This window comes from Rhinopithecus bieti, unplaced genomic scaffold (genome assembly GCF_001698545.2).
Source record: "Rhinopithecus bieti isolate Rb0 unplaced genomic scaffold, ASM169854v2 scaffold_12573, whole genome shotgun sequence".
Taxonomy (NCBI): domain Eukaryota; kingdom Metazoa; phylum Chordata; class Mammalia; order Primates; family Cercopithecidae; genus Rhinopithecus; species Rhinopithecus bieti.
In genome coordinates, this window is record NW_016807321.1 from 424,199 (window position 1) to 442,502 (window position 18,304).

General features: G+C 63.9%; 1 protein-coding gene across 1 annotated transcript in view; it reads right to left on the minus strand.

Moving 5' to 3' along the window:
- Positions 1–18,295, minus strand: part of LAMA5 (laminin subunit alpha 5) — a 62,102-nt gene extending 43,807 nt beyond the window's left edge. Inside the window, 6 exon segments of the mRNA XM_017881143.1 lie at positions 2,052–2,149; positions 2,257–2,427; positions 2,550–2,668; positions 3,423–3,540; positions 13,411–13,563; positions 17,916–18,295. Of these exon segments, the coding sequence (XP_017736632.1) occupies positions 2,052–2,149; positions 2,257–2,427; positions 2,550–2,668; positions 3,423–3,540; positions 13,411–13,563; positions 17,916–18,212 (956 nt within the window). The 5' untranslated portion in view covers positions 18,213–18,295.
- Between the last annotated feature and the right edge of the window lie 9 nt (positions 18,296–18,304).

Genomic DNA, 18,304 nt, shown 5'->3' on the forward strand with positions numbered 1-18,304 from the left:
TGGTGGGGGTGATGATGGTGGGGTGATGATGGTGATGATGGTGATGGTGGCGGTGATAATGTTGATGATGCTGATGTTGGGGGTGATGATAGTGATGGTGGGGGCGATGATGGTGATGGTGGGGTGATGGTGATGGTGGGGGTGACGATGGTGATGGTGGCGGTGATAATGTTGATGCTGATGTTGGGGGTGATGATGGTGGGGGTGATGATAGTGATGGTGGGGTGATGATGTTGGGGTGGGCTGGTGGTTGGGGTGGGAGTAAGGTGATGGTGGAGGTGAAGAAGCAGAGAGGAGCTGGCTGAAGACACGGAGTCCCCTTCCCTGGAGGAGAGGTGGGGTGGTGGGTAAAGGGTGCAGGGAGAACACGGGCAGGCTGATGTTTTGGGACACTGGTGTGTGACCAAGTGCTGGTAACAGAGTCTGTGGTTCCAGGAAAGATGCCCAGTCACCCGTTTGCACCTGCAGGGAGAGCTGAGCGCAGTCCACACCCAGGTGTGGTGAGTCAAGGGATGGCAATGTCTTCCCTGCAGGCCAAGGCAAGCCCCGGCTCCTGCAACCTTCCTCTCCTCAGAGGCCCATTTGGCTGCCTGGTGGGTTCCACTCCCAGCTGTCACGAGCTGTGTCCCCACTTGGCACTTAATTTCCCAGGACAACTTAGCTCTGCTGGAGTTCAGCAGCCTGAAGCCGTGCTGGCAGCAACCAGTGCCCAGGGTGGGTCCCCAGGGCCCACAGCTCCTGGAAAACATCCCAAGTCCTCCAGGTCAGGAGACTGTGCCACTCCTCCCCTCAGCCACATCCGAAGGAGCTGGGGCTCCCGCCTCTGCTTGGCACTGGCCATGAGAATGGGAGTGAACCTCTGTCCTATCTGAGCTTCACCCGCCTCCCCTGTAAACTGGAGTGTGGACAGAGCAGTAAGACCCCAGCAGAAGGCAGGGGGCAGGTCCTAAATCCAAGCACATGAAGTTGGGCTGCATGGTTTCAGGAACCAGATGAGCCCTGCCGGCGCTCTGCCGGGGCTTCAGGAGCCTCATCACACACTCAGCCTCAGCTGCACCACTCTGAGTGGCTTCTGTCCAGCCCCATGCCTGCACTGCCACCCTCGGGTGTTACACCCTCCAGGCTGAGTACTGGTTTGCGTGTTTCCCAGCTGCCTCCCCCAGAACAGGTGCTCCGATGGCTGGACTTGGGTCCCACCCTCTGTTCCCATTTCCAAGAAAAGGACCCAGCATGTGTTAGGCGCTCAACACACAGCTGCTGGCTGAAGGAACAGAGGGAGGGAGGAAAGGACGGACGTGCCCCGGGGCTGCTTCTCCGGAGAATGAGCCCAGCCCTACCTTACTGAGGATTCTGGGTGGGGCCCAGGAATGTGCAGGTGCCAGCACCAGGGCCGCTGCCCGTTCTGTGCAGGGCTCGGGGAGGTGGACGCTCTGCAGTGCCCTTGGCCGCCCCCGAAAGCAGGCACACAGGGCATAGCAGATGTGGGGTTTTGGCTGCCCCCACCCCGCCATCCCCATCCTGGGCCTTGGTCCCTGCTTGGTTGGAGTGAAGGTGAGGGCTGGCGGCAGCAAGGAAGTTGTCTGTTGTGTCCTGAAAGGTTGGGGGAGCTGAGTGGGCACCCCTATAAGTGAATGAGGGCTGCCTTGGCAGGTAGTGGGCACCTGTCCATTCCAGGGCACGCAGACGTGGACTCGGGAATCAATCATCCTCATCACTGACTCTCCTCACCGGGCCCCGGGGGTCCGCCATTGTGGGAAGGCCAGCTGGCCTGGGGGTCCAGAGAGCCCTGCCTCTGCCAGCAGGAGGGCAAGGCTCCCCCAAACCAAGATGGGGCACCCTGGGGAGGCTGCACACGCCCTGGCCTCCACATCACTGCACAGATGAGGAAACTGAGGCCCACGCAATGGTGGTCAGTTCAGGTCACACAGAGAACAGGGTCATGGTGGACCATGGAACCAGGTCACCCACCCGCAGGGTCGGCAGGGGTGACAAGGACAGGCAGGGAGCTGAGAACTGCACCTGAACAGGGCCTCCCCTGAACGGGGCCTCACCTGAACGGGTCTGTGGGGTCTTTGGCATCACAGGCGTCCGCGTGGCCATGGCAGACACAGCGGCCTCCGATGCTGATGTCCTTGATGCTGTAATAATACTGCACCCGCAGGTCCCGTGAGCGCCAGGCAGCCAGGCCTCACCCACCCCAAGTCCCGGGTCCACCCGGCCACTCCCCCTCCCCTGCCTGGGCCATGGGCAGCTCACCCGGCGGGTGACTGTGGGGTCTCGCAGCGCCTTCCCCATGAGGTGGCCCAGCAGCGTGTTGGTGCGCAGGAAGCGCAGGCGGACGTTAGTTGCCTTGGTGAACTCACGCAGCAGCGGCGAGTAGGAGAAATTCATGGCGCCTGGGCGCCCATTCACCAGGGACACCACGATCTGTGGGTGGTACGCGGTGAGGCCGGTGTGGCCCCAGCCCCCAGCCCCTGCACCGCGCTACCCCTGCTGGGCCCACCTCTCCCTTCTCCAGCCCCGCACCGCGCTGCCCTTCCCGGGCCCACCTCTCCATTCTCCAGGGGCACGATGCGCGAGTACTCGGTGGTGCAGATGGCCGCGTCGTCCCGTGTGATGCGTTCCAGAGTCTGTGGCCCAAACCGCTCCAGACAGTCCCTCTTGGAGGCTGCGGGGAATGGTGGGGGGGGCGGGGGCGCTGGATCACCAGGAAAGCCTGGGCCCCCGCAGTGACCCGGGCCCCTTGACGTCTCTGGGCCTCGCCACCGAGGCTCCCACGGGCCAAGAGGCCGTGTGACAGAGACCACAGCTCGCTGGCTGAGGGGCCTGACTCGTTGGACTGCACTGCCCTGGCATGCTTTGAGAGCGAGTGACCCCCCCCAGTGACTATCCTCACTCCCTTCCTTGGGGACAGACGCCTACTGCCCATCACTGACCTGCCCCTCCCCCATCCTCAGGCCAGGAAATTTTGGGTGACACGTGACCAGGCCTGCCAGCACTCATTCCCACCAGCATGACTGGTCAGGGTGGCACGGGGCCAAGGACGGCCAGCGTACGGGTGCTCAGACACCAGTACTCCCGACACAGGTGGCTGAGCCGGCAGGAAGTGAGGTGGGAGCTGTCAGGGCCCTTCTGTCACCACGGGGAGCAGCCAGCCCATGAAGTCATCCAGAGGCAGCCAAGAGATGGCACCAGAGATTCCTGGCGCCATAGCCCTTGGACCCAGCTGTGCCCGATGCCAAGGACAGAAGCCAATAAATCCCCATGAGCCTTCAAGTCCTTGTCTGACAGTCATGACCACAACGGCTGGGTGTGAGGGCAGGGCTGGGCGTTCGGAGACCTTCAGAAGCCTAGTCATGGAGGGCCTGCCCAGGGACCGCCCCCCGCCTCGCCCCCCAGGCCCTGTGGCGGCAGAGACTCACAGGCAAAGAACTGCCAGGGCTGGTAGGTGCGGCCGAAGTCCATGGACCGCTCCAGCACCCAGAGGTCCGGCCGGGGTGAGTTGGCAAACTTGATGAGGACGTAGGCCACGTGGAAGACCTGCAGGCCGAGAGGGCATCAGGGAAGCCAGGAGCACCTGGATTCCCATGCTGTCAGGGGCCTGGCTCATTTTCTGCCCCTCAGGTGAGGCCACAGCAGGGGATGTGGCACCCTCGCCACACAGGGGGCAACTCTGGGTTTGCCTGCGTGGGGCAGACGAACCCAGGGGAGAGGCTCCCCAGAGAGGGAGATGAGCCCCCGGGAACCAGCCCTCCTGGAAGGGCACCCCGCCTGTGCTCAGGACCAATGCATTGCCTCCTCCCTTTCCCTGCTGCAGGAGCCTGGGGTTCTCCATGGTCCTGCAAGCTCTGTGGCTGCAGATGGAACAAGCTAGGGAGTGGCCTACCTACGGCCCAGGCAGTGACTGGCCAGGGTGGAGGCAGGAACATACCCCAGTGTCCCCACAGCCCTCATGTCCAGCCAGGCCCAGTGGCCAGACAGTGGTCCCTGCCACTAGGCAGGTCCAAAGGTCTAACCCCCTAGTCCCTCTGACAGGTCAGCTGCTCCTAGGATGGGGCCTCTGCCCCCACCTCACGCTGGGCACCCCTCCCCCGGGCTCCGCTCACTCCCCTGCTGACCAGCCCATAGCCAGGGGCCCACTGAGCCCCCGGGGACCGGGCTGCAGGGAGCAAGCGGGGCTCAGCCTTGCAGGCAGGGGGCCCTCTGGAAGCTGAGCCTGCCTCGGAGACTCCACCAGCCCAGGCACTGGGGCGGTAGCTCTGCTGTGGCCCTGTGAGTGTCAGGGCAGCCCTGACCAGGGCAGAGGAAAGCTGCTCCTTCCCAGGCCCCCGAAACCCCAAGACCCTGCCCCAGCCCCGCCCTGGCTCTGCCCACTTTCTTCCCGTGTGTCAGCTCGACCTCCACCAGGGACAGCCCATGTGTCTGTGCCCCAGGGTTGGAGAAGAGCCTGGCTCAGTCTTCACAGGGCGCTTTGTACACCTCCCCAGAGAAGGCTTCCCTGATTGCAGCCCCTCCCCCTAATCCTCAGCTGTGGACACCACCCCAGGCCCAGGCCTGTCTCTCCGCACAAGCCAGGCCTGCTGGCTCCCCTCAGGCCTCTGACCCGCCTGGGCCTCCCTCCCTCCCCTACCAATCCCCCACCACCCTGCCCTCAGGACTCCAGGCCTGAGCCTCCCCTGCCCCCAGCAGACAGTGCTACCCAGCCTCATCTCTGCTCCCACCCAACATAACCCTGGGCCTCCATGCCTGCACCTGGGGGTGCACACACACCAGTGAAACACCGCGGGGGTGGCTGTTCCATGGACCCAGGCCACAGGCCCCCTCTGAAAAGGTCTCTGGTCCCTAAAACAGCCCATGACCTCATTGGCAAGAGGCTGCACCCAGGAGCAGGGGGGTTCCAGAGGCACACAGGAGGGGGTGGTGCCCAGGCAGTACCCCACCTTCACACTCGTGCAAGCCAGGGCTCAGCCCCTGCTGTGGCCAAGTGCTCCCACCCGCCATAGCCTCTGAGGGGAGCCCTACGTGGGGGCAAAGGAGGGAAAGTGTTTCCAGGCCCTGTCACAAGCCTGGAGGCTCCGAGGGAGGGTGAGCCCCTCCCCAGCCCCTCACACAAAGAGGAAAGGGTTATCCCACAGATCCCAGGCAGAGGCTCCACAAGGACCTGGCAGGAAGGCGGAGGAAATACGAACCTCTTCCCCGCCTGTACAAAGAGGTCCAGGTGCTGGGGAGAGAGGCCACTCATGGACCCACAGCACAGGGGTGGCCTGTCTCAGCCCACACCTCCCCTGACAGCCCCACAGGGTCCGCGACGGAAACCTTGGAGACCTCAGTACTCAGCCCAACTGTTTGCGGGCGGCCGTGGGAACCTGTCCCTCCTCTGCTCACAGGTGGGCCCCCAGGTGGGCCCTGAAAAGGCCAGCAGGCCTCCGAGGGTCACGCCACACCCCAGGGCCACCCACTGCACCTCTTCAGGACCCTGACCCGCCGGTGCCCGCTCCTCTGGAGGGTTTCTCGCCACAGCAGGTGTGCCCGGGAACAGCTGGGTGCTGCTGGCCAGGTAGGCCTGGGAGCCTAGGGCCCCAAGGGGGAGAGTAGGGTCCCCCAGAGGTGCACGAGACCTACAGTCACCCCACCGGACTGAGCTGGACTGAGAGTGCTGTGAGGCCCCCCTGGAAAGACCACAGAGCCCTCATCGCTTCAGCCCTTGGGGGCACTGGCTGCCCAGATCCCAGGTAGGGGCAAGTTTCCAGGACTCCAGGCACACCAGGCCCAAATCCCACCCTTCTCGGAGGGCTTGGCATTGCTTCCGAGTGTCCTCGGAGGGGGACTGTGGGAGCCAAGCGCAGCCTTCCAGGGTGGGGGCGGGGCACAGGCCTATTCACCGGCTGCCAGGCTCTGAGGTCATCGTCTACCTCCCTGTGGGTGGGGGGCAGGGAGACATGCCCTGTCCAGCAGGGAGGGGTCTGAGCCTCCTCAGGGTCAGACCCTATACCCAGCCCCACACCTAGGCCTCCGCAGCCCCTATGGGCCTGACCACAAGCATTCCAGAGAGCCCCAGGCGGGGGCCAGTGGCCCCTGTGCCTGGACAGGGATGGGTCCGCTTGAGGTGGACGGGGCACGGACACAGGCAGTTCTCGGGGAGCTGGCAGCACAGCCCCTCCCACCAAGAGACTAAAGGTCCCGACTGAGCCCCCTGGGAGCCGCCCCCGCTGTTCCCTGAGCGCCTGGAGGCTGCACTCTCCTCGGGCCCATCCGTCCCTCCCCTCCCCTTCAGCAGGCCAGCTGCATTTTTCCCAGCTGAGAGCACTTGCACAAATATTGACTCGAAGACACTGATCGGCAGGACGAGGGGGACACAGAAATTTCGCCCTCTCCACCCGTGGGACGCACGGGAAGATCCTGGCCTCCTGTCTGTCCCTCATTCCAACCATCTATCTGTCAGACGGGGGCCCTGGACAGCTGTCCTCGAGGGCCTGGTGGCTGCACAGATGCTCACAGGAAGGGCAGCCCGCACTGGAGGGCTCCCATCTGTCTCTGACCTGGTTGTAGCTCCCAGGGCCACACTGGCCGCCCTCGCCATGACCCGGAGCGAGCGCAGACCCCGGGCTGCAGGACCGCCCTTCCCCCTCCACGCCCTGCTCAGCTCAGCTGCCAGTGCTGACCTTTCCGCTGCTACATAGTTCTGTGCAAAAGGAAAAAAAAATTCTTTTAAAGCAAAAGCCAAACAAAAGCCGCCTGAGTTATTTTTAAAAATCTGGCTATTTTGGGGCAGGCACGTCTCCAGGACAGCAGCCGGACCCGCCTCTCAGCCACTGCACCCCCCAGTCCCCCCATACCCGACCTGACCTGGGAGGGCCGTGGCTCCCAGAGGAGGCCTCTGCCCAGTGACCACTGTCTCACAGGGGGTTGGCGAGAGCCCCAGGAGCACAGGGCCCGGGGCCCAGGCAGGCTCCAGGTTTCAGGGGTTGTGTGGCCCTGGGGCGGACACTTCCCCTCCCTGGGCACAGGGCAGTGGGAAGAGCTGCAGTGAGGGGCATCAGGATAAAATGCCTTTCATGAGGGCATGAAGGCTCGAGCGCCCTGGGAGGGAGGATGCCAGCTGTTCCTGGAGGGCAGGCAGCAGCCACTCCGCAGAAATGCCGAGAGGCCCCCACCAGAGCTGCACCACACGCTGGCGCTCTGAAGGCAGAGCTGCGGAGGGGACTGGGTAGGTGCTGGGGTCTGGGCAGCACGGTGAGGACTACAGAGAAATGCTGGGGGGCTTTCGGGGGCCCTGGGGATGGCGTGGGGCTGTTGGCCAGCAGCCTCCTCGGCTGAGGCACCCACCTCACCATGGGGTGGGCTGTGGCTGGAACCTCCCGAGGAGGGGAGGGGGTGCTGTCCTATGCCCAAACCCAGCTCTGCCCTGGCCCATCTTGGGTTGGGGAGACCAGGGCCAGGCCCAGGTACCCACTGTGCCGGGTGAGGGCCAGTCCAGCCTTCCCCGGCAGCCTGAATCACAGAGGTCTGTGACTCAGCCCAGGCCCTGCAGGAAGAAGGGCGTTGTGCCAATTCCCGGGGCAGGAAAAGTCCCTCCTAGCCCCAGGCATCCGGGCGAGCACCCTGACCACGCCACTCGGACAGGGCACCGGGGCACCCGGCCCCCTCGATGCCCGGAGTCCAGGGCCAGCCCAGCCCTTGCCCGCTCCTGCCGTGTGCCTGCCCTCGAAGAGACCCCATCTGGACGCACAGATAAGCCCCAAAGCAGGGGCGGGGCGGCTCCACCGACACCCAGCGGGGTGAATAAGCACAGCGGCCACACAACCCGTCAGGGGTCCGGAAACACGCCCCACGCAGACACTTCTCCCAGAGGGACGTGGAGTGGAAAAGCCGGGGGTTTCCACAGCAAGCCCACCACTGGGAAGAAAAATAAAAACTCCGAGGCCAGAACCCCGGACTCCAGGGTTGGATGTCGCCATGCCCAACTACAGATGCCCTAAGCAGGACAGGGAAACTTCCAGGAGTGGGTGGGGGGACAGGAGCTCCCCAGCTGGAGGGAGGGCATGGGGTCCCAGCCAGGGGGCTGCCTGCACCTCAACAGAGCTGGGCATGGGGTGGATTCAGTGACCCAACCACTGCAGTCCAAGCTCAGGGCTCCCTCCCTGCAGCCCGGTCCAGGTCAGGTCAGATGGTCAGCCGGAGACACAGGAAGTGGAGATTATCCCAAGGGGACCCCTCGGCCTAAAACCCAAACAGTTTAGTCTCCACTGAGCTGTATCATCAGAGGCTAATGTGGTGGCTCTTGTTTAGAAACAGAAAACAGGAAGCCTTTGGGGGCCGCCTGGGGTCTAGGTGGATGCGGGGTCATCTCTGTGCCCTGAGTGCCAGGTCTGGCCGTGCAGCCAACAAGGGCAAGCATGGCGGCGGGGGTGCGGGGAGAGGAGCAGCCCCAGCCCCACCTTGGCATGGCAGCCCCTTGGGCCGCGTTCTCCTTCCAGGACAAGTAGAGGGAGGGTCTTGCTGTCTACCCTGTGCCAGGGGAGGGGAGTGGTGCCTCCCAGGACTCCCGCCATACCCCCAGGGAGCCCCACTCAAGTGGCTGCGTCCGGCCCAGCCAGTGCACCTGTCCCGGCTGCCAAACGGGGTAACTAGAGCCTAGAGCCTGGCCGCGCTGCACTTCCTGTCCTTCCCCGGACAACCCACTGACCGTCCTGGGGCACTGGCCACATGGCTGAGTGCCCAACCAGGCCCAGGGAGCCAAGCCAGCGGCACCCTGGACCAGCAGGCCTGCCCAGGGCCCCAGCCGGCCAGCCAGAGGGCAGGCAGTCCTGAAGGGTAAGGCAGTCTGGGCGTGCTGGGCCTCCAGCGGGCGTACTCACCCCATTTACAGAGGAGGAACCAGCCTGGGAACCCAGACTCCGGACAGCATGGCCAACCCCACAGTCCTCAAGACCCCAGCACTGGGACCTTGGGCACTCCACACTGGCCCTGACCCTCTCATAACTCCACCTCAGTTTCCCCAAGTGCCTAGGTAAACTCACACTCCAGTGGCCAATGACTTCAGCAGAGCTTTGCCTCCTCGTACCCCCACTTGGAGGGGACAGCTGACTGCCTCCCCTCTCCAGCCCTACCCCAGTTCACTCTGCCCTCCCACAGCTCTCCGCCATCCCCAGGGGCACAGGCCCTCACCTGGCACTGCTCACCCCCAACCAATACTAGACTCATGCCCAACTGTCCCCCCCATACCCTGCCGGGCCCAGTTCCCCTACACCTTGACCCCCACCTGGTCCTCACCTAGGCCTCCCCATTTGCCCTGCAGCTCTGGGCCTCGGGGGCTGGGACAAAGCCGCTGCCCCACCTGTGGCACCTGCACTGTGGCCTGCTGTGCAGAGGACAAAGCAGGGGTCTCCCTGCAGGAAGGGGGCCCCCCCGTGTCCTCACTCCTCATCTGAGGGAGACAGGAGGTATGCCCTCCTCTGCTGGGGAGAGCCCCGCCCCCACGGTTAGACCACCCAAGGGCCGAATGGAGAGGGAGGGGACACAGGCCAGAGCCAGCCCCACTCACTCTGACCAGCTCCTTACAACCTGGGCCTGCTGGGCTAGCATGCTGGTGTAGTGGGCCAAGGGCCTGGATCCTGCAGCAGAGCCAGGGGGTGGGGGCGCTCAAGCCAGGACCTGCTGGCCATGTGCCTGGGCAGTCATGAACGTGCTCACCCTTCCCTGGGCCTGGGGCCTGGGTGTGGTTCTCGGAAGAGGGAGCCTGAGGCCAGTGATGTGACTACTCAGTTCTAGAAGCTTCCGGAGGACGCAAGGAGATACGCAAGAACCCCCTAGAAGGACCCCCTGGGGAAGGTCACGTCTGGAACTCGGAAACTGCCCCCTGAGTCACCAGTGACCAGTGCTGGAGCCTCTTCCTGAGTCCCACCCTTGGAGAGAGAACCCCTCCACGGCTGGGCACAGCAGGACCCAGGCCAGGAGCCCAGCTGGCACTCCTGGGGCCAAGGCTCAGCCACTCCTGGGTGGACACCACAGGGACTAGTCTCCCCTCCCCTGTGCCAGCCCCTGCCCCACCACACAGCAGGGGCGTGAGACCCGAACCGTGATGCAGCCCACCCCGCCCTCCTCAGCCTTCCAGGAGCAGGAAGCCTTCCCGATGCCCAGTGCCAGCCCCCCCACCCCCTCCCAGGGCATCCGCTCCAGATCCCAGAACAAAGGCTGCTGGCAGCCCGCTGCAGGGGGAGTGCCCGGACCCACCCGCTGCTCAGCCTGGCTTCCTGATGGAAGCCCCAGTCCCGCCCCAGGATCAGCCCTGAAGCCCAAGAAGGACATTTCTCCACCCAACTCCAGGGAGTCCCTGCCCTCACCCCAACCAAGGCTGGCAGCCCCCTGGCCCAGACAGGGGCCTTGGTAGACACATCCACATGGTCAGGAAAGCGGGTGAGAAGGAAGGAAGATGGTGCAGGTGTGGAGGGAGGAAAGAGCAGACAGAGGGATGGACAGATGGAAGCAAGGAAGAAAGGGTGGGTGCTGGATAGGTAGAGGGGTGGGTGGATGGGTAGGGAGTGGGTGGATGGCTGAGTGGATGGGTAGGGGGTAGGTGGGTGGGTGGATGGGTTAGGGGTGGGTGGGGTGGATAGGGGTGGGTGGGTTAATAGGTAGGGGTAGGTTGGGTGGCAGGATGGTTAAGTCGCGGTGAGTGGGTGGATAGGTGGGTGGGTGGGGTGGGGTGTGGGTGGAGTGGAGTAGGTCGATAGGTAAGGGGTGGGTGGGATAGGTGGGGTAGGTGGATGTGTGGGTGGATTAGGTTAGGTGGGTGGATAGCGTAGGTGGGTGGATAGGTAGGTGGCCGTGGGAACTAGGTAGGTGGGTGGGTAGGCTAGGGGTGGGTAGTAGGGACAGGTTAGGTGGGTGCGATAGGCATAGGGTGGGTGGGTTAGGTAGGGGGGTAGGTAGAGGGACAGGTGGCCCGGTGTGGGTAGTAGGTGGTAGAGGGATAGGTGGGTGGGTGGGTGGATAGGTAGGGGTGATAGGCTAGTGAGCTGGTAGTAGGGTGGGATAGAGGAACAGGGTGGGTGGTGGATAGGTAGGTGGGTGGGTAACGTGGGTTGTAGAGGATAGTGGGTGGGTGGAGTGGATAGGTAAGTGGGTGGGTAGACGGATAGGTGGGTGGGTGGGTGCGATTGGATAGGTGGGTGGGCTAGGTAGGGGGTGTAGTAGAGGCGATAGGTGGGTGGATGGGTGGTAGTAGTGGGTGGATGGGTGAGCAGGCAGAGGGATGGATAGGGATAGGTGGTTGCCGGTGGGGTGGATAGGCTAGGTGGGTGGGTAGCGTTAGGTGGGTGGGTAGGTTTGGGTGTATATATATATATATATATGGGGTTTGGTAGTGATAGGTGGTGTGTGTGTGGATAGGTAGTGGGTGTGGATGGGTGAGCAGGGCCAGTTTTAGGGATGGGATAGGATATGTGTGGGTAGCTTTTTGTGGGTGGGTATTTTTTTGTTTTGTGGGCAGGAGGGGTAGAGGGATAGGGTTGTGGGTGGGGGATATTTGTGGCGGGTGGATGGGTGGAGCAGGCAGAGGGAGATAGGATAGTGGGTTGGTGTGGGTGGATAGGAGGTGGGTGGCTAGTTAGGCGGTGGGTAGCAGGTATTAGGTGGGTGGGTGGATATGAGGGGTTATGGGTGAGCAGGAGAGGGATGGGATAGGATAGGTGCGGTGGATGTGGTGGAGGGACTGCTTCCCAGGTGGAATGGAAAGGGTTCCTTTTCCCTCCATATCATTTTACAGTTGGTGAAACTGAGGCTGGGAGAGGCAAGATGCTCACATGGTGGAACCTGATTTCCGGCCCAGAACAATCTAAAAGCAAACTGGCTTCAGGCCTGAAGTCCCCAGCCCAGTTCACAGATGTGCACCGAGGCTGAGAGAGAGCCCCAGAGCCAAGGGGTGGTGGAGCTCACACGTGTGGGTCTGAGTGTCAGTCCCATCTTCCCTGACCCCACCCAGGCATATCAGGCACTATGCCCACTGGCTCTGCAGCCACCTTGGGGTTGCCGTGGAGACCGGGGCATCTCCCCTCCCCCAGCCCAGCCACGCCAGTTCCTCGAAGGAGGAGGGGCGGGAAGAACCCAGTACCCAGTTCCCAGCTTCCCACCGGAGCAGCTGAGAATTCACATCCGCTGCAGCCAAGGCGGGGGGCCTCTGCTGCTGTGCCAGAGAGATGAGGGACCCCTAGGCTCCAGGGGACAGGGGAACCAGATGCGGGGAAACCCAGTGAGATGAAGGTAAACAGGCAAAGCCACACCCAGACCCAGGTCAGGTCAGGGCCAGGGGCCTGGCAGGCAGGCAGGGAGCCCAGGACAGGCAACCCCTCCCCAGCTCCCCACCCTTCTCCATAGGGCCCTAGAGCAAGTTCAGGAACCCGTGGAAATTCCAGGCCACCTGTTGGGGCTTGAGCCCTCCCCTCACTGCCTGCCCACCCCCAGCCAGGCCTGCAGGCCACCAAGGCTGTCAAAGGCGCCTGCCCCTTGGGGCCAGCCCTCCAGCCAGGCTCCAGGGAGACCTCCTCTATCTCCAACACCCTCGGGACAATGACAGGGACAGAGACTCAGACAGGAGTGAAGACCCACGTGTCACACACTGGGACAGCGACCAAGCCAGCCGGGATGCAGGCCTCTGGGTCAGCCCTGGAGCCCCCACTCCAGGCACTGGCTTTCAGGCCCAGCCTCCTCCACCTGCCCCATCACTGTCCCTGACTCAAGAAGCACCAAGATTACTGGCCGGTTTTATAGGCCAGGACCTCAAGCCCGGGTACATAGGCCAAGTCACCCCTTATCTGGGGCTGCTCAGAGCTGGCAACGAGGCAGGCCCACCTTAGGGGGTTCACTCTTCGCTTGGAGGCACCCAGCTTCAGCCTCCTGCTTGTACAGGGGCCTCCAAGGCCAAGGAGAGCCCAGAGCTGGGGACCAGAGAACAGACACCCAACCCCACCTAACCCTCAGCAGCCGCCACCTCGGCACAGGTATCCCAGGAATGTCCACTTCCGCCAGCCTCCTCTGCATTCCTGCGGCCCCTCCCGCACCCGCCAGGAAATCCTTAAACAGCAGGGCGCCTGACACAGGGGGTACCACCGCACTGCTCACAGCACCTCTGCCCTCCTGGCCCCAAGCTGTCTACTCAGCACCCCCACCCAAACTCTGTGGCCTCTGGAAGCACCCCCATCAGCACCCCCTTTCCCTGTGTCGTGGGGATGCTGAAAGCACAAACAAAAGGTGACCACTGTCATGCCTTTGTCCCCTCCCACCAAGTCCAGCCTCCCAGGCCCCAGATCTCGCTCAGGGTGGAGACCTCGCCTTCTGGTCCAGAGGCCCAAGGTAGGCCCGACAGCCACAGACACAGAGACGGGCACTGCAGCAGGCAAAGAAGGCCCCTACCTGGCCCAGGTCCAGGGTGACGTTGACCTCGTTGTACTCCAGGCCGCGGGACAGGGGTGGGCTCTGCCACCAGCGCTCTGTGCCATCGATGGCGTTGCTTGCTGGGTGTGCCTTGTTGCTGTTCGCAGCCGTACAGATGTCACAGTACTGGCCCTGAAGAGGGAATGGGAGGGTCAGACAGCCGAGGAGGGCCGGGGACCCCCTTCCTCCTCCAGTCATCCTCCTACCCTGAGACGAGTCCTGGCCCCACTGAGCGGGTTCCACGCCCAGCCTCTGCACCCCCGTCGCCAACTTGCTCAGCAAACGTGCGCTAAGCACCTGCAGCTCCTCCGACTCAGGGGAGGTGGCTCATGTGAGCTGCTCATGGCGCCAAGGAGGAAAGAGGAAGAACAGGGATGGAGAGGGGCATCTGCCTTGGGTGGGAAAATCTCGGTGGGCCTGTCTAGCGGGGTGGCATCTGAGCCCTACATGGTAAGGGAGAGTGTGCTCTAGGCAGAGGGGGTGCCAGTGCAACGAGCCCTGGGGGCAGGAGGCGTCTCACAGTAAACCGCAAGGTGGATCAATGTGTCTAGAGCCAAGGGGGCAAAAAGGGGCAGGAGCGGGGCAAAAAGGGGCAGGAGCGGGGCAAGGCATGGCCACCTCTCCCTGCTGGCCCTGCCAGGGGCTCCAGAAAGGCTTGGACAAAATGCAGCAAGGCAGGGGGCAGAGAGGGAAGGAGGGCAGAGCTGCAGACAGAAGGACCATCAGGGTGGGGATCCAGGCGGCCAGACCCCACCCCACCCCACCCCCAGATCCTGCCCACAGGCTTCTGGATTAGGGTCTCCAGAGAGACAGAATTAAGCTGTTGCAGCGGCCTCTGGGGACCGGCCCCAGAGTGGAGGTGTGGGCAGCGGCACGTGGGCCTGGGCCTCCTGGCTGCCGCTTCAGAGTCCTGGGAAGAGGCCAAGTCACAGCAACCGCTGAGCCTCTATGTCCCCATCTGAAGAGTGGGGATAAGGCTGCACCTGCCTGGGGCCACCGTGAGGATTAATGGCTCACACAGCCTGGCAGCCGCTTCTATCCCGGGCCTGCCCTGCATGGCTGAGTGGGAAACAGAGGAGGCTCCCAGCAGGGTCCTGGCCTACATCCTGGAGGGGAGGGGTAGTGCTGGGAGCTGGGGCGGGGACCAGGAGAGGGGGCAGAGCCGGGTCCTGGCTGCCATACCCCCCCAGGGAAACCAGACCTGCTGTTCGTCCATACAAAGGCATCCTCCCAGGCTTGGGGTTGAGGCCTCTGAGTCTGCAGCCCCCAGTGTGGCCACTGCTGTATTTCCTTTACTGCATGTATGAGATCTAGAATTATCTGGGGACTTCGCTGGGGTCCCCCAGAGCTCTGCAGTGGCAGGGTCCACACCTGCCTTATTCCTGCTGTGTACCCAGCTCACCACCTAAGCAGTCTTCGTGGACGGGGCTAGAGCAACTGAAGACACCCAGTTAAGCACCACGAGCTCTACCCGCAGGCCACACTGCCAAGCTTAGATGGTGACCCCCAAACTCAAGAGTTCACTGACAGCACGGCACACACAGGTCCTGCTCAGGGTGGGGCCGGGGGCGCCTGGAGAAGGTAGGTGTGGGCAGGGCCCTCTGGCTGGGGCAGCCAGGCCTTCCAGGGAAGGTTGCTTGCTGGCCAAGACCCTCCCAGACACACGAGCAGCAGAGAGAAGCTGAGTGGAAGGCTGTGGGTCAAGGGTCAGTCTCTACTCTTCCAGGAGGTCAGGGAAGAAACTGCTCAGTCCCTGCCTGGGCCAGAGTTGGTCCAGTTATTGGGAGGCAGTTCCAGTCCCCATTCGGCCACTCACTGAGCCACAGAGGACAGGGCTGGGAAAATCAGGCTCCCACCACCTCCGCTGCGGAGGGTCCCGTGAGAAGAGCTAGGAAACAGCTGAGGGGCTGGTAAGGACTTCCCCCTCCAATAAGTCACCACGCTGGCCTGGCTGCCCAGTCCCCACCTTCCCAGGCTGGGCCGGCCGGGGATCCCCTGATGCCCGCCTGAGGCTGCAAGGGCCACCACCTCCCCCTGCACTCTGCCTGCTCCAGCTGCCCAGCAGGGTTCACCCCAACCCCCATCTGGGATGCCCAGCTAACGTGCGTCTCCTGCAGTGCGTCCCTTAGAGCCCCTGGCCTGCAGCCTTGAGACCGCACTGCCCAGCTCCAGGCCCCAAAGCCTTAGTGAGTCCCCTTGGATGGAGTTGCGGTTTCATCGCCTGGGCACCTCCTGTGCCTGCCTGCCTTGCCCCACCCGCGGCTCTACTCCAGATCAGCTGGCAAGGCCTTCTCACATGCCCAATCTGCGGCCAGGGCAGTCAGCAGACCTGTGGCTCTTAGATGAAGAAAGCGTCCAAGGTCACAGGCCATCCAGCTCATGTCTACCAGCCGATCTTTCTACATATCTGGCAGCCTCAGAACAGGGGCACTCACTGCTCAGGGCTCAAGACTTTGGAAGAGAAGGGTTCGTCTCTATTGTTAGAAATGAGCTGGGCAAGGCCGGCTGGTTTCTCATCCAAGTCGGCTCTGAGGCGTGGAGCACCATAGCCCATAGCTGCCACTGAAACTGTGGCCGCTTCCCAGGCTCCTCAGGCCAAGCTCACAGTCTCAGGTGAGGGGGGGCCAGCACGCTGTGCCCATTTTAAAGACAGGAAGCTTGAGGCTGACAGAGGGAAGCCACACAGCTGAGGCAGAGGAGAGGGGCGTTGACTACAGGCTGGCCCTTTACTCAGGAGACAGGGGTAATATGCCCCCACAGAGGAGACAGATCCGGGAGGGGGCCTGTGGCCCCCAGCCATGCAGCACAGGCAGGTGGTTGGGGGTGGTCTGAGGTTCAGAGGGCACCTGGAGCCTCCCCTGCCAGAACGGCAAAATCTCATCTGGGGACGCTCAGCCAGGCCCTCTGAGGTGCGGTGCGGTAGCAGGCAAGAAGACAGCCACAGGCCCTCCCTCCTCAGACCCGGCCCCTCTGAGTTGACCAGATAAGGGGGCAGCCAGGAGGTGCCCAGATTCCCACAGCTAACCCCCGCTGGACCCTGTTCTGGCTGGGGGGCTCCAAGCAGGTGTCAGCGGCTTTCCAGGGCTCAGCTCCCCCATCTGAAGTGTGGGCTGGAGACCTCCTATCTCAGAGGAATGTGCTGGGCTTAAGGAGAGAAAGGTGAGCCCAGGAGTCCGGGGAGGCTCCTCCCCCCTCCCCCAGGGCCAAGGTGGTGGGGCAGGCAGAGGGGGCGGGCCCAGCCCAGGCTCCTCCATTCATCCCCACAAAGTCTTGCTCCAGGGCCCTCTGCCCCCACCGGGCAGATCTCCAGCTACTCGCCCCTGCCCCAGTCTCTCCTTCCAGGAAGGCGGAGGTACCAGGGAGGAGACAGCTCAGGTTACACGGGCCCTCTGCCTGTCCCCTCTGCCTGCCCCACCACCTTGGCCCTGGGGGAGGGGGGAGGAGCCTCCCCAGACTCCTGGGCTCACCATTCTCTTCTTAAGCCCAGCACAGTCCTCTGAGATAGGAGGTCTCCAGCCCACACTTCAGATGGGGGAACTGAGCCCTGGAAAGCCGCTGACACCTGCTTGGAGCCCCAGCCAGAACAGGGTCCAGCGGGGGTTAGCTGTGGGAGTCTGGGCACCACCTAGACTCTCCCTAAGGTGGGGCTGAGGTGGGGAATGGGCCTAGAGCGGCCGGTTGGGAGCCCTTGGAGCTGACTTTGCTGCTTTTCACCCAAGGCTGACCCCAGGCCCAGCCTAAGCCTAGAGGGCCAGGAGCCTTGGTTTCCAGGTTAGGTGTCCATGCATGGAGCCCGCCAACGGAACCTGCCTACAGGTTTAAGGCTTGTTGGGGAGGGGACATGCACCCCGGGGGTCTTCAGGGCCTGAAAACACATCTCCCTGGGAGACTGAAGCCCCCCGCCCCTCCCACCACCTGCTGGGCAGAGATTCTGCCCCTCCTGGGAGCCACGTGTTCCCAGCCCCAGTTAAAACTTCGCAGCTGGCCCTCCCCTACTTTGGAGGTCTCGCCGAGTCCCTAGACTCCTCTGAGAGGGGACCTTGGGAGCCTCAGGTGGCTGGCCCCTCCCACCCCATCCAGAGGCCAGCAGGTTCCAGCCTGTCCCGGGTAGGGCGGAGCTGCGCCCCCTCCCCACCGGCAGCAGGCGGCGGAGGCCAAGTCCCGCCCTCCCCGGGATCCCGGACTTGGGGCCGCCAGGGACTGGGCTCGGCCCCCCTCCCGCCCCGGTCACCGCAGCCGAACTGGACCGGCGCCGGCCGCCCCCGGATCCACGCCGGGGACTTTAATTCCGCCTTCCCGGAGGGACGCGAAGTTTCCCGGCCGAGACGGAGCAGCCGGGTCGGGTGCCTTCTTGGGTCCCCAAAATGCGGAACCAGAGTCCGCACCTGGACTCGCCCTGGCCCACGACGCTCCCCGTGGGGTCGGGCCGGCGTTCCGGGTCCGAGTGCCCCGGGAGGATGCCCCACGGCCCGCCCTGCGCTCACCTGGATGGTCTGGTTGGGGTCGCCGCCGGCCACGGGGCCCCCCACCAGCTTGCAGTAAAGGTCCTCGGTGGGGCGCGGGGAGCCGCGCGCCGGGGCCTCCTCCCCGCAGGTTGCGGAGGCGGCGATGCGGGCGCCCTCGGCCAGGTTGAAGTAGGGCGGGTGCAGGCTGAAGCCGCCGCCCGCCTCCTCCCGCGCCCGCGCCGTGCCCAGTAGCGCCAGCCCGACCAGCAGTAGCGGCGCGGGGCCCGGGGGGCCGCGGACACACAGTGCGCTCCCCGCGCACAGCCGCTTCGCCATCTTCCCGGCTCCGGGCCGCGTCCCCGCGCTCCAGGGACAGCGCGCGCGGCGGGAGCCCGGCGGGTCTGAAGCCAAGCGGCCGGCAGGGCTCG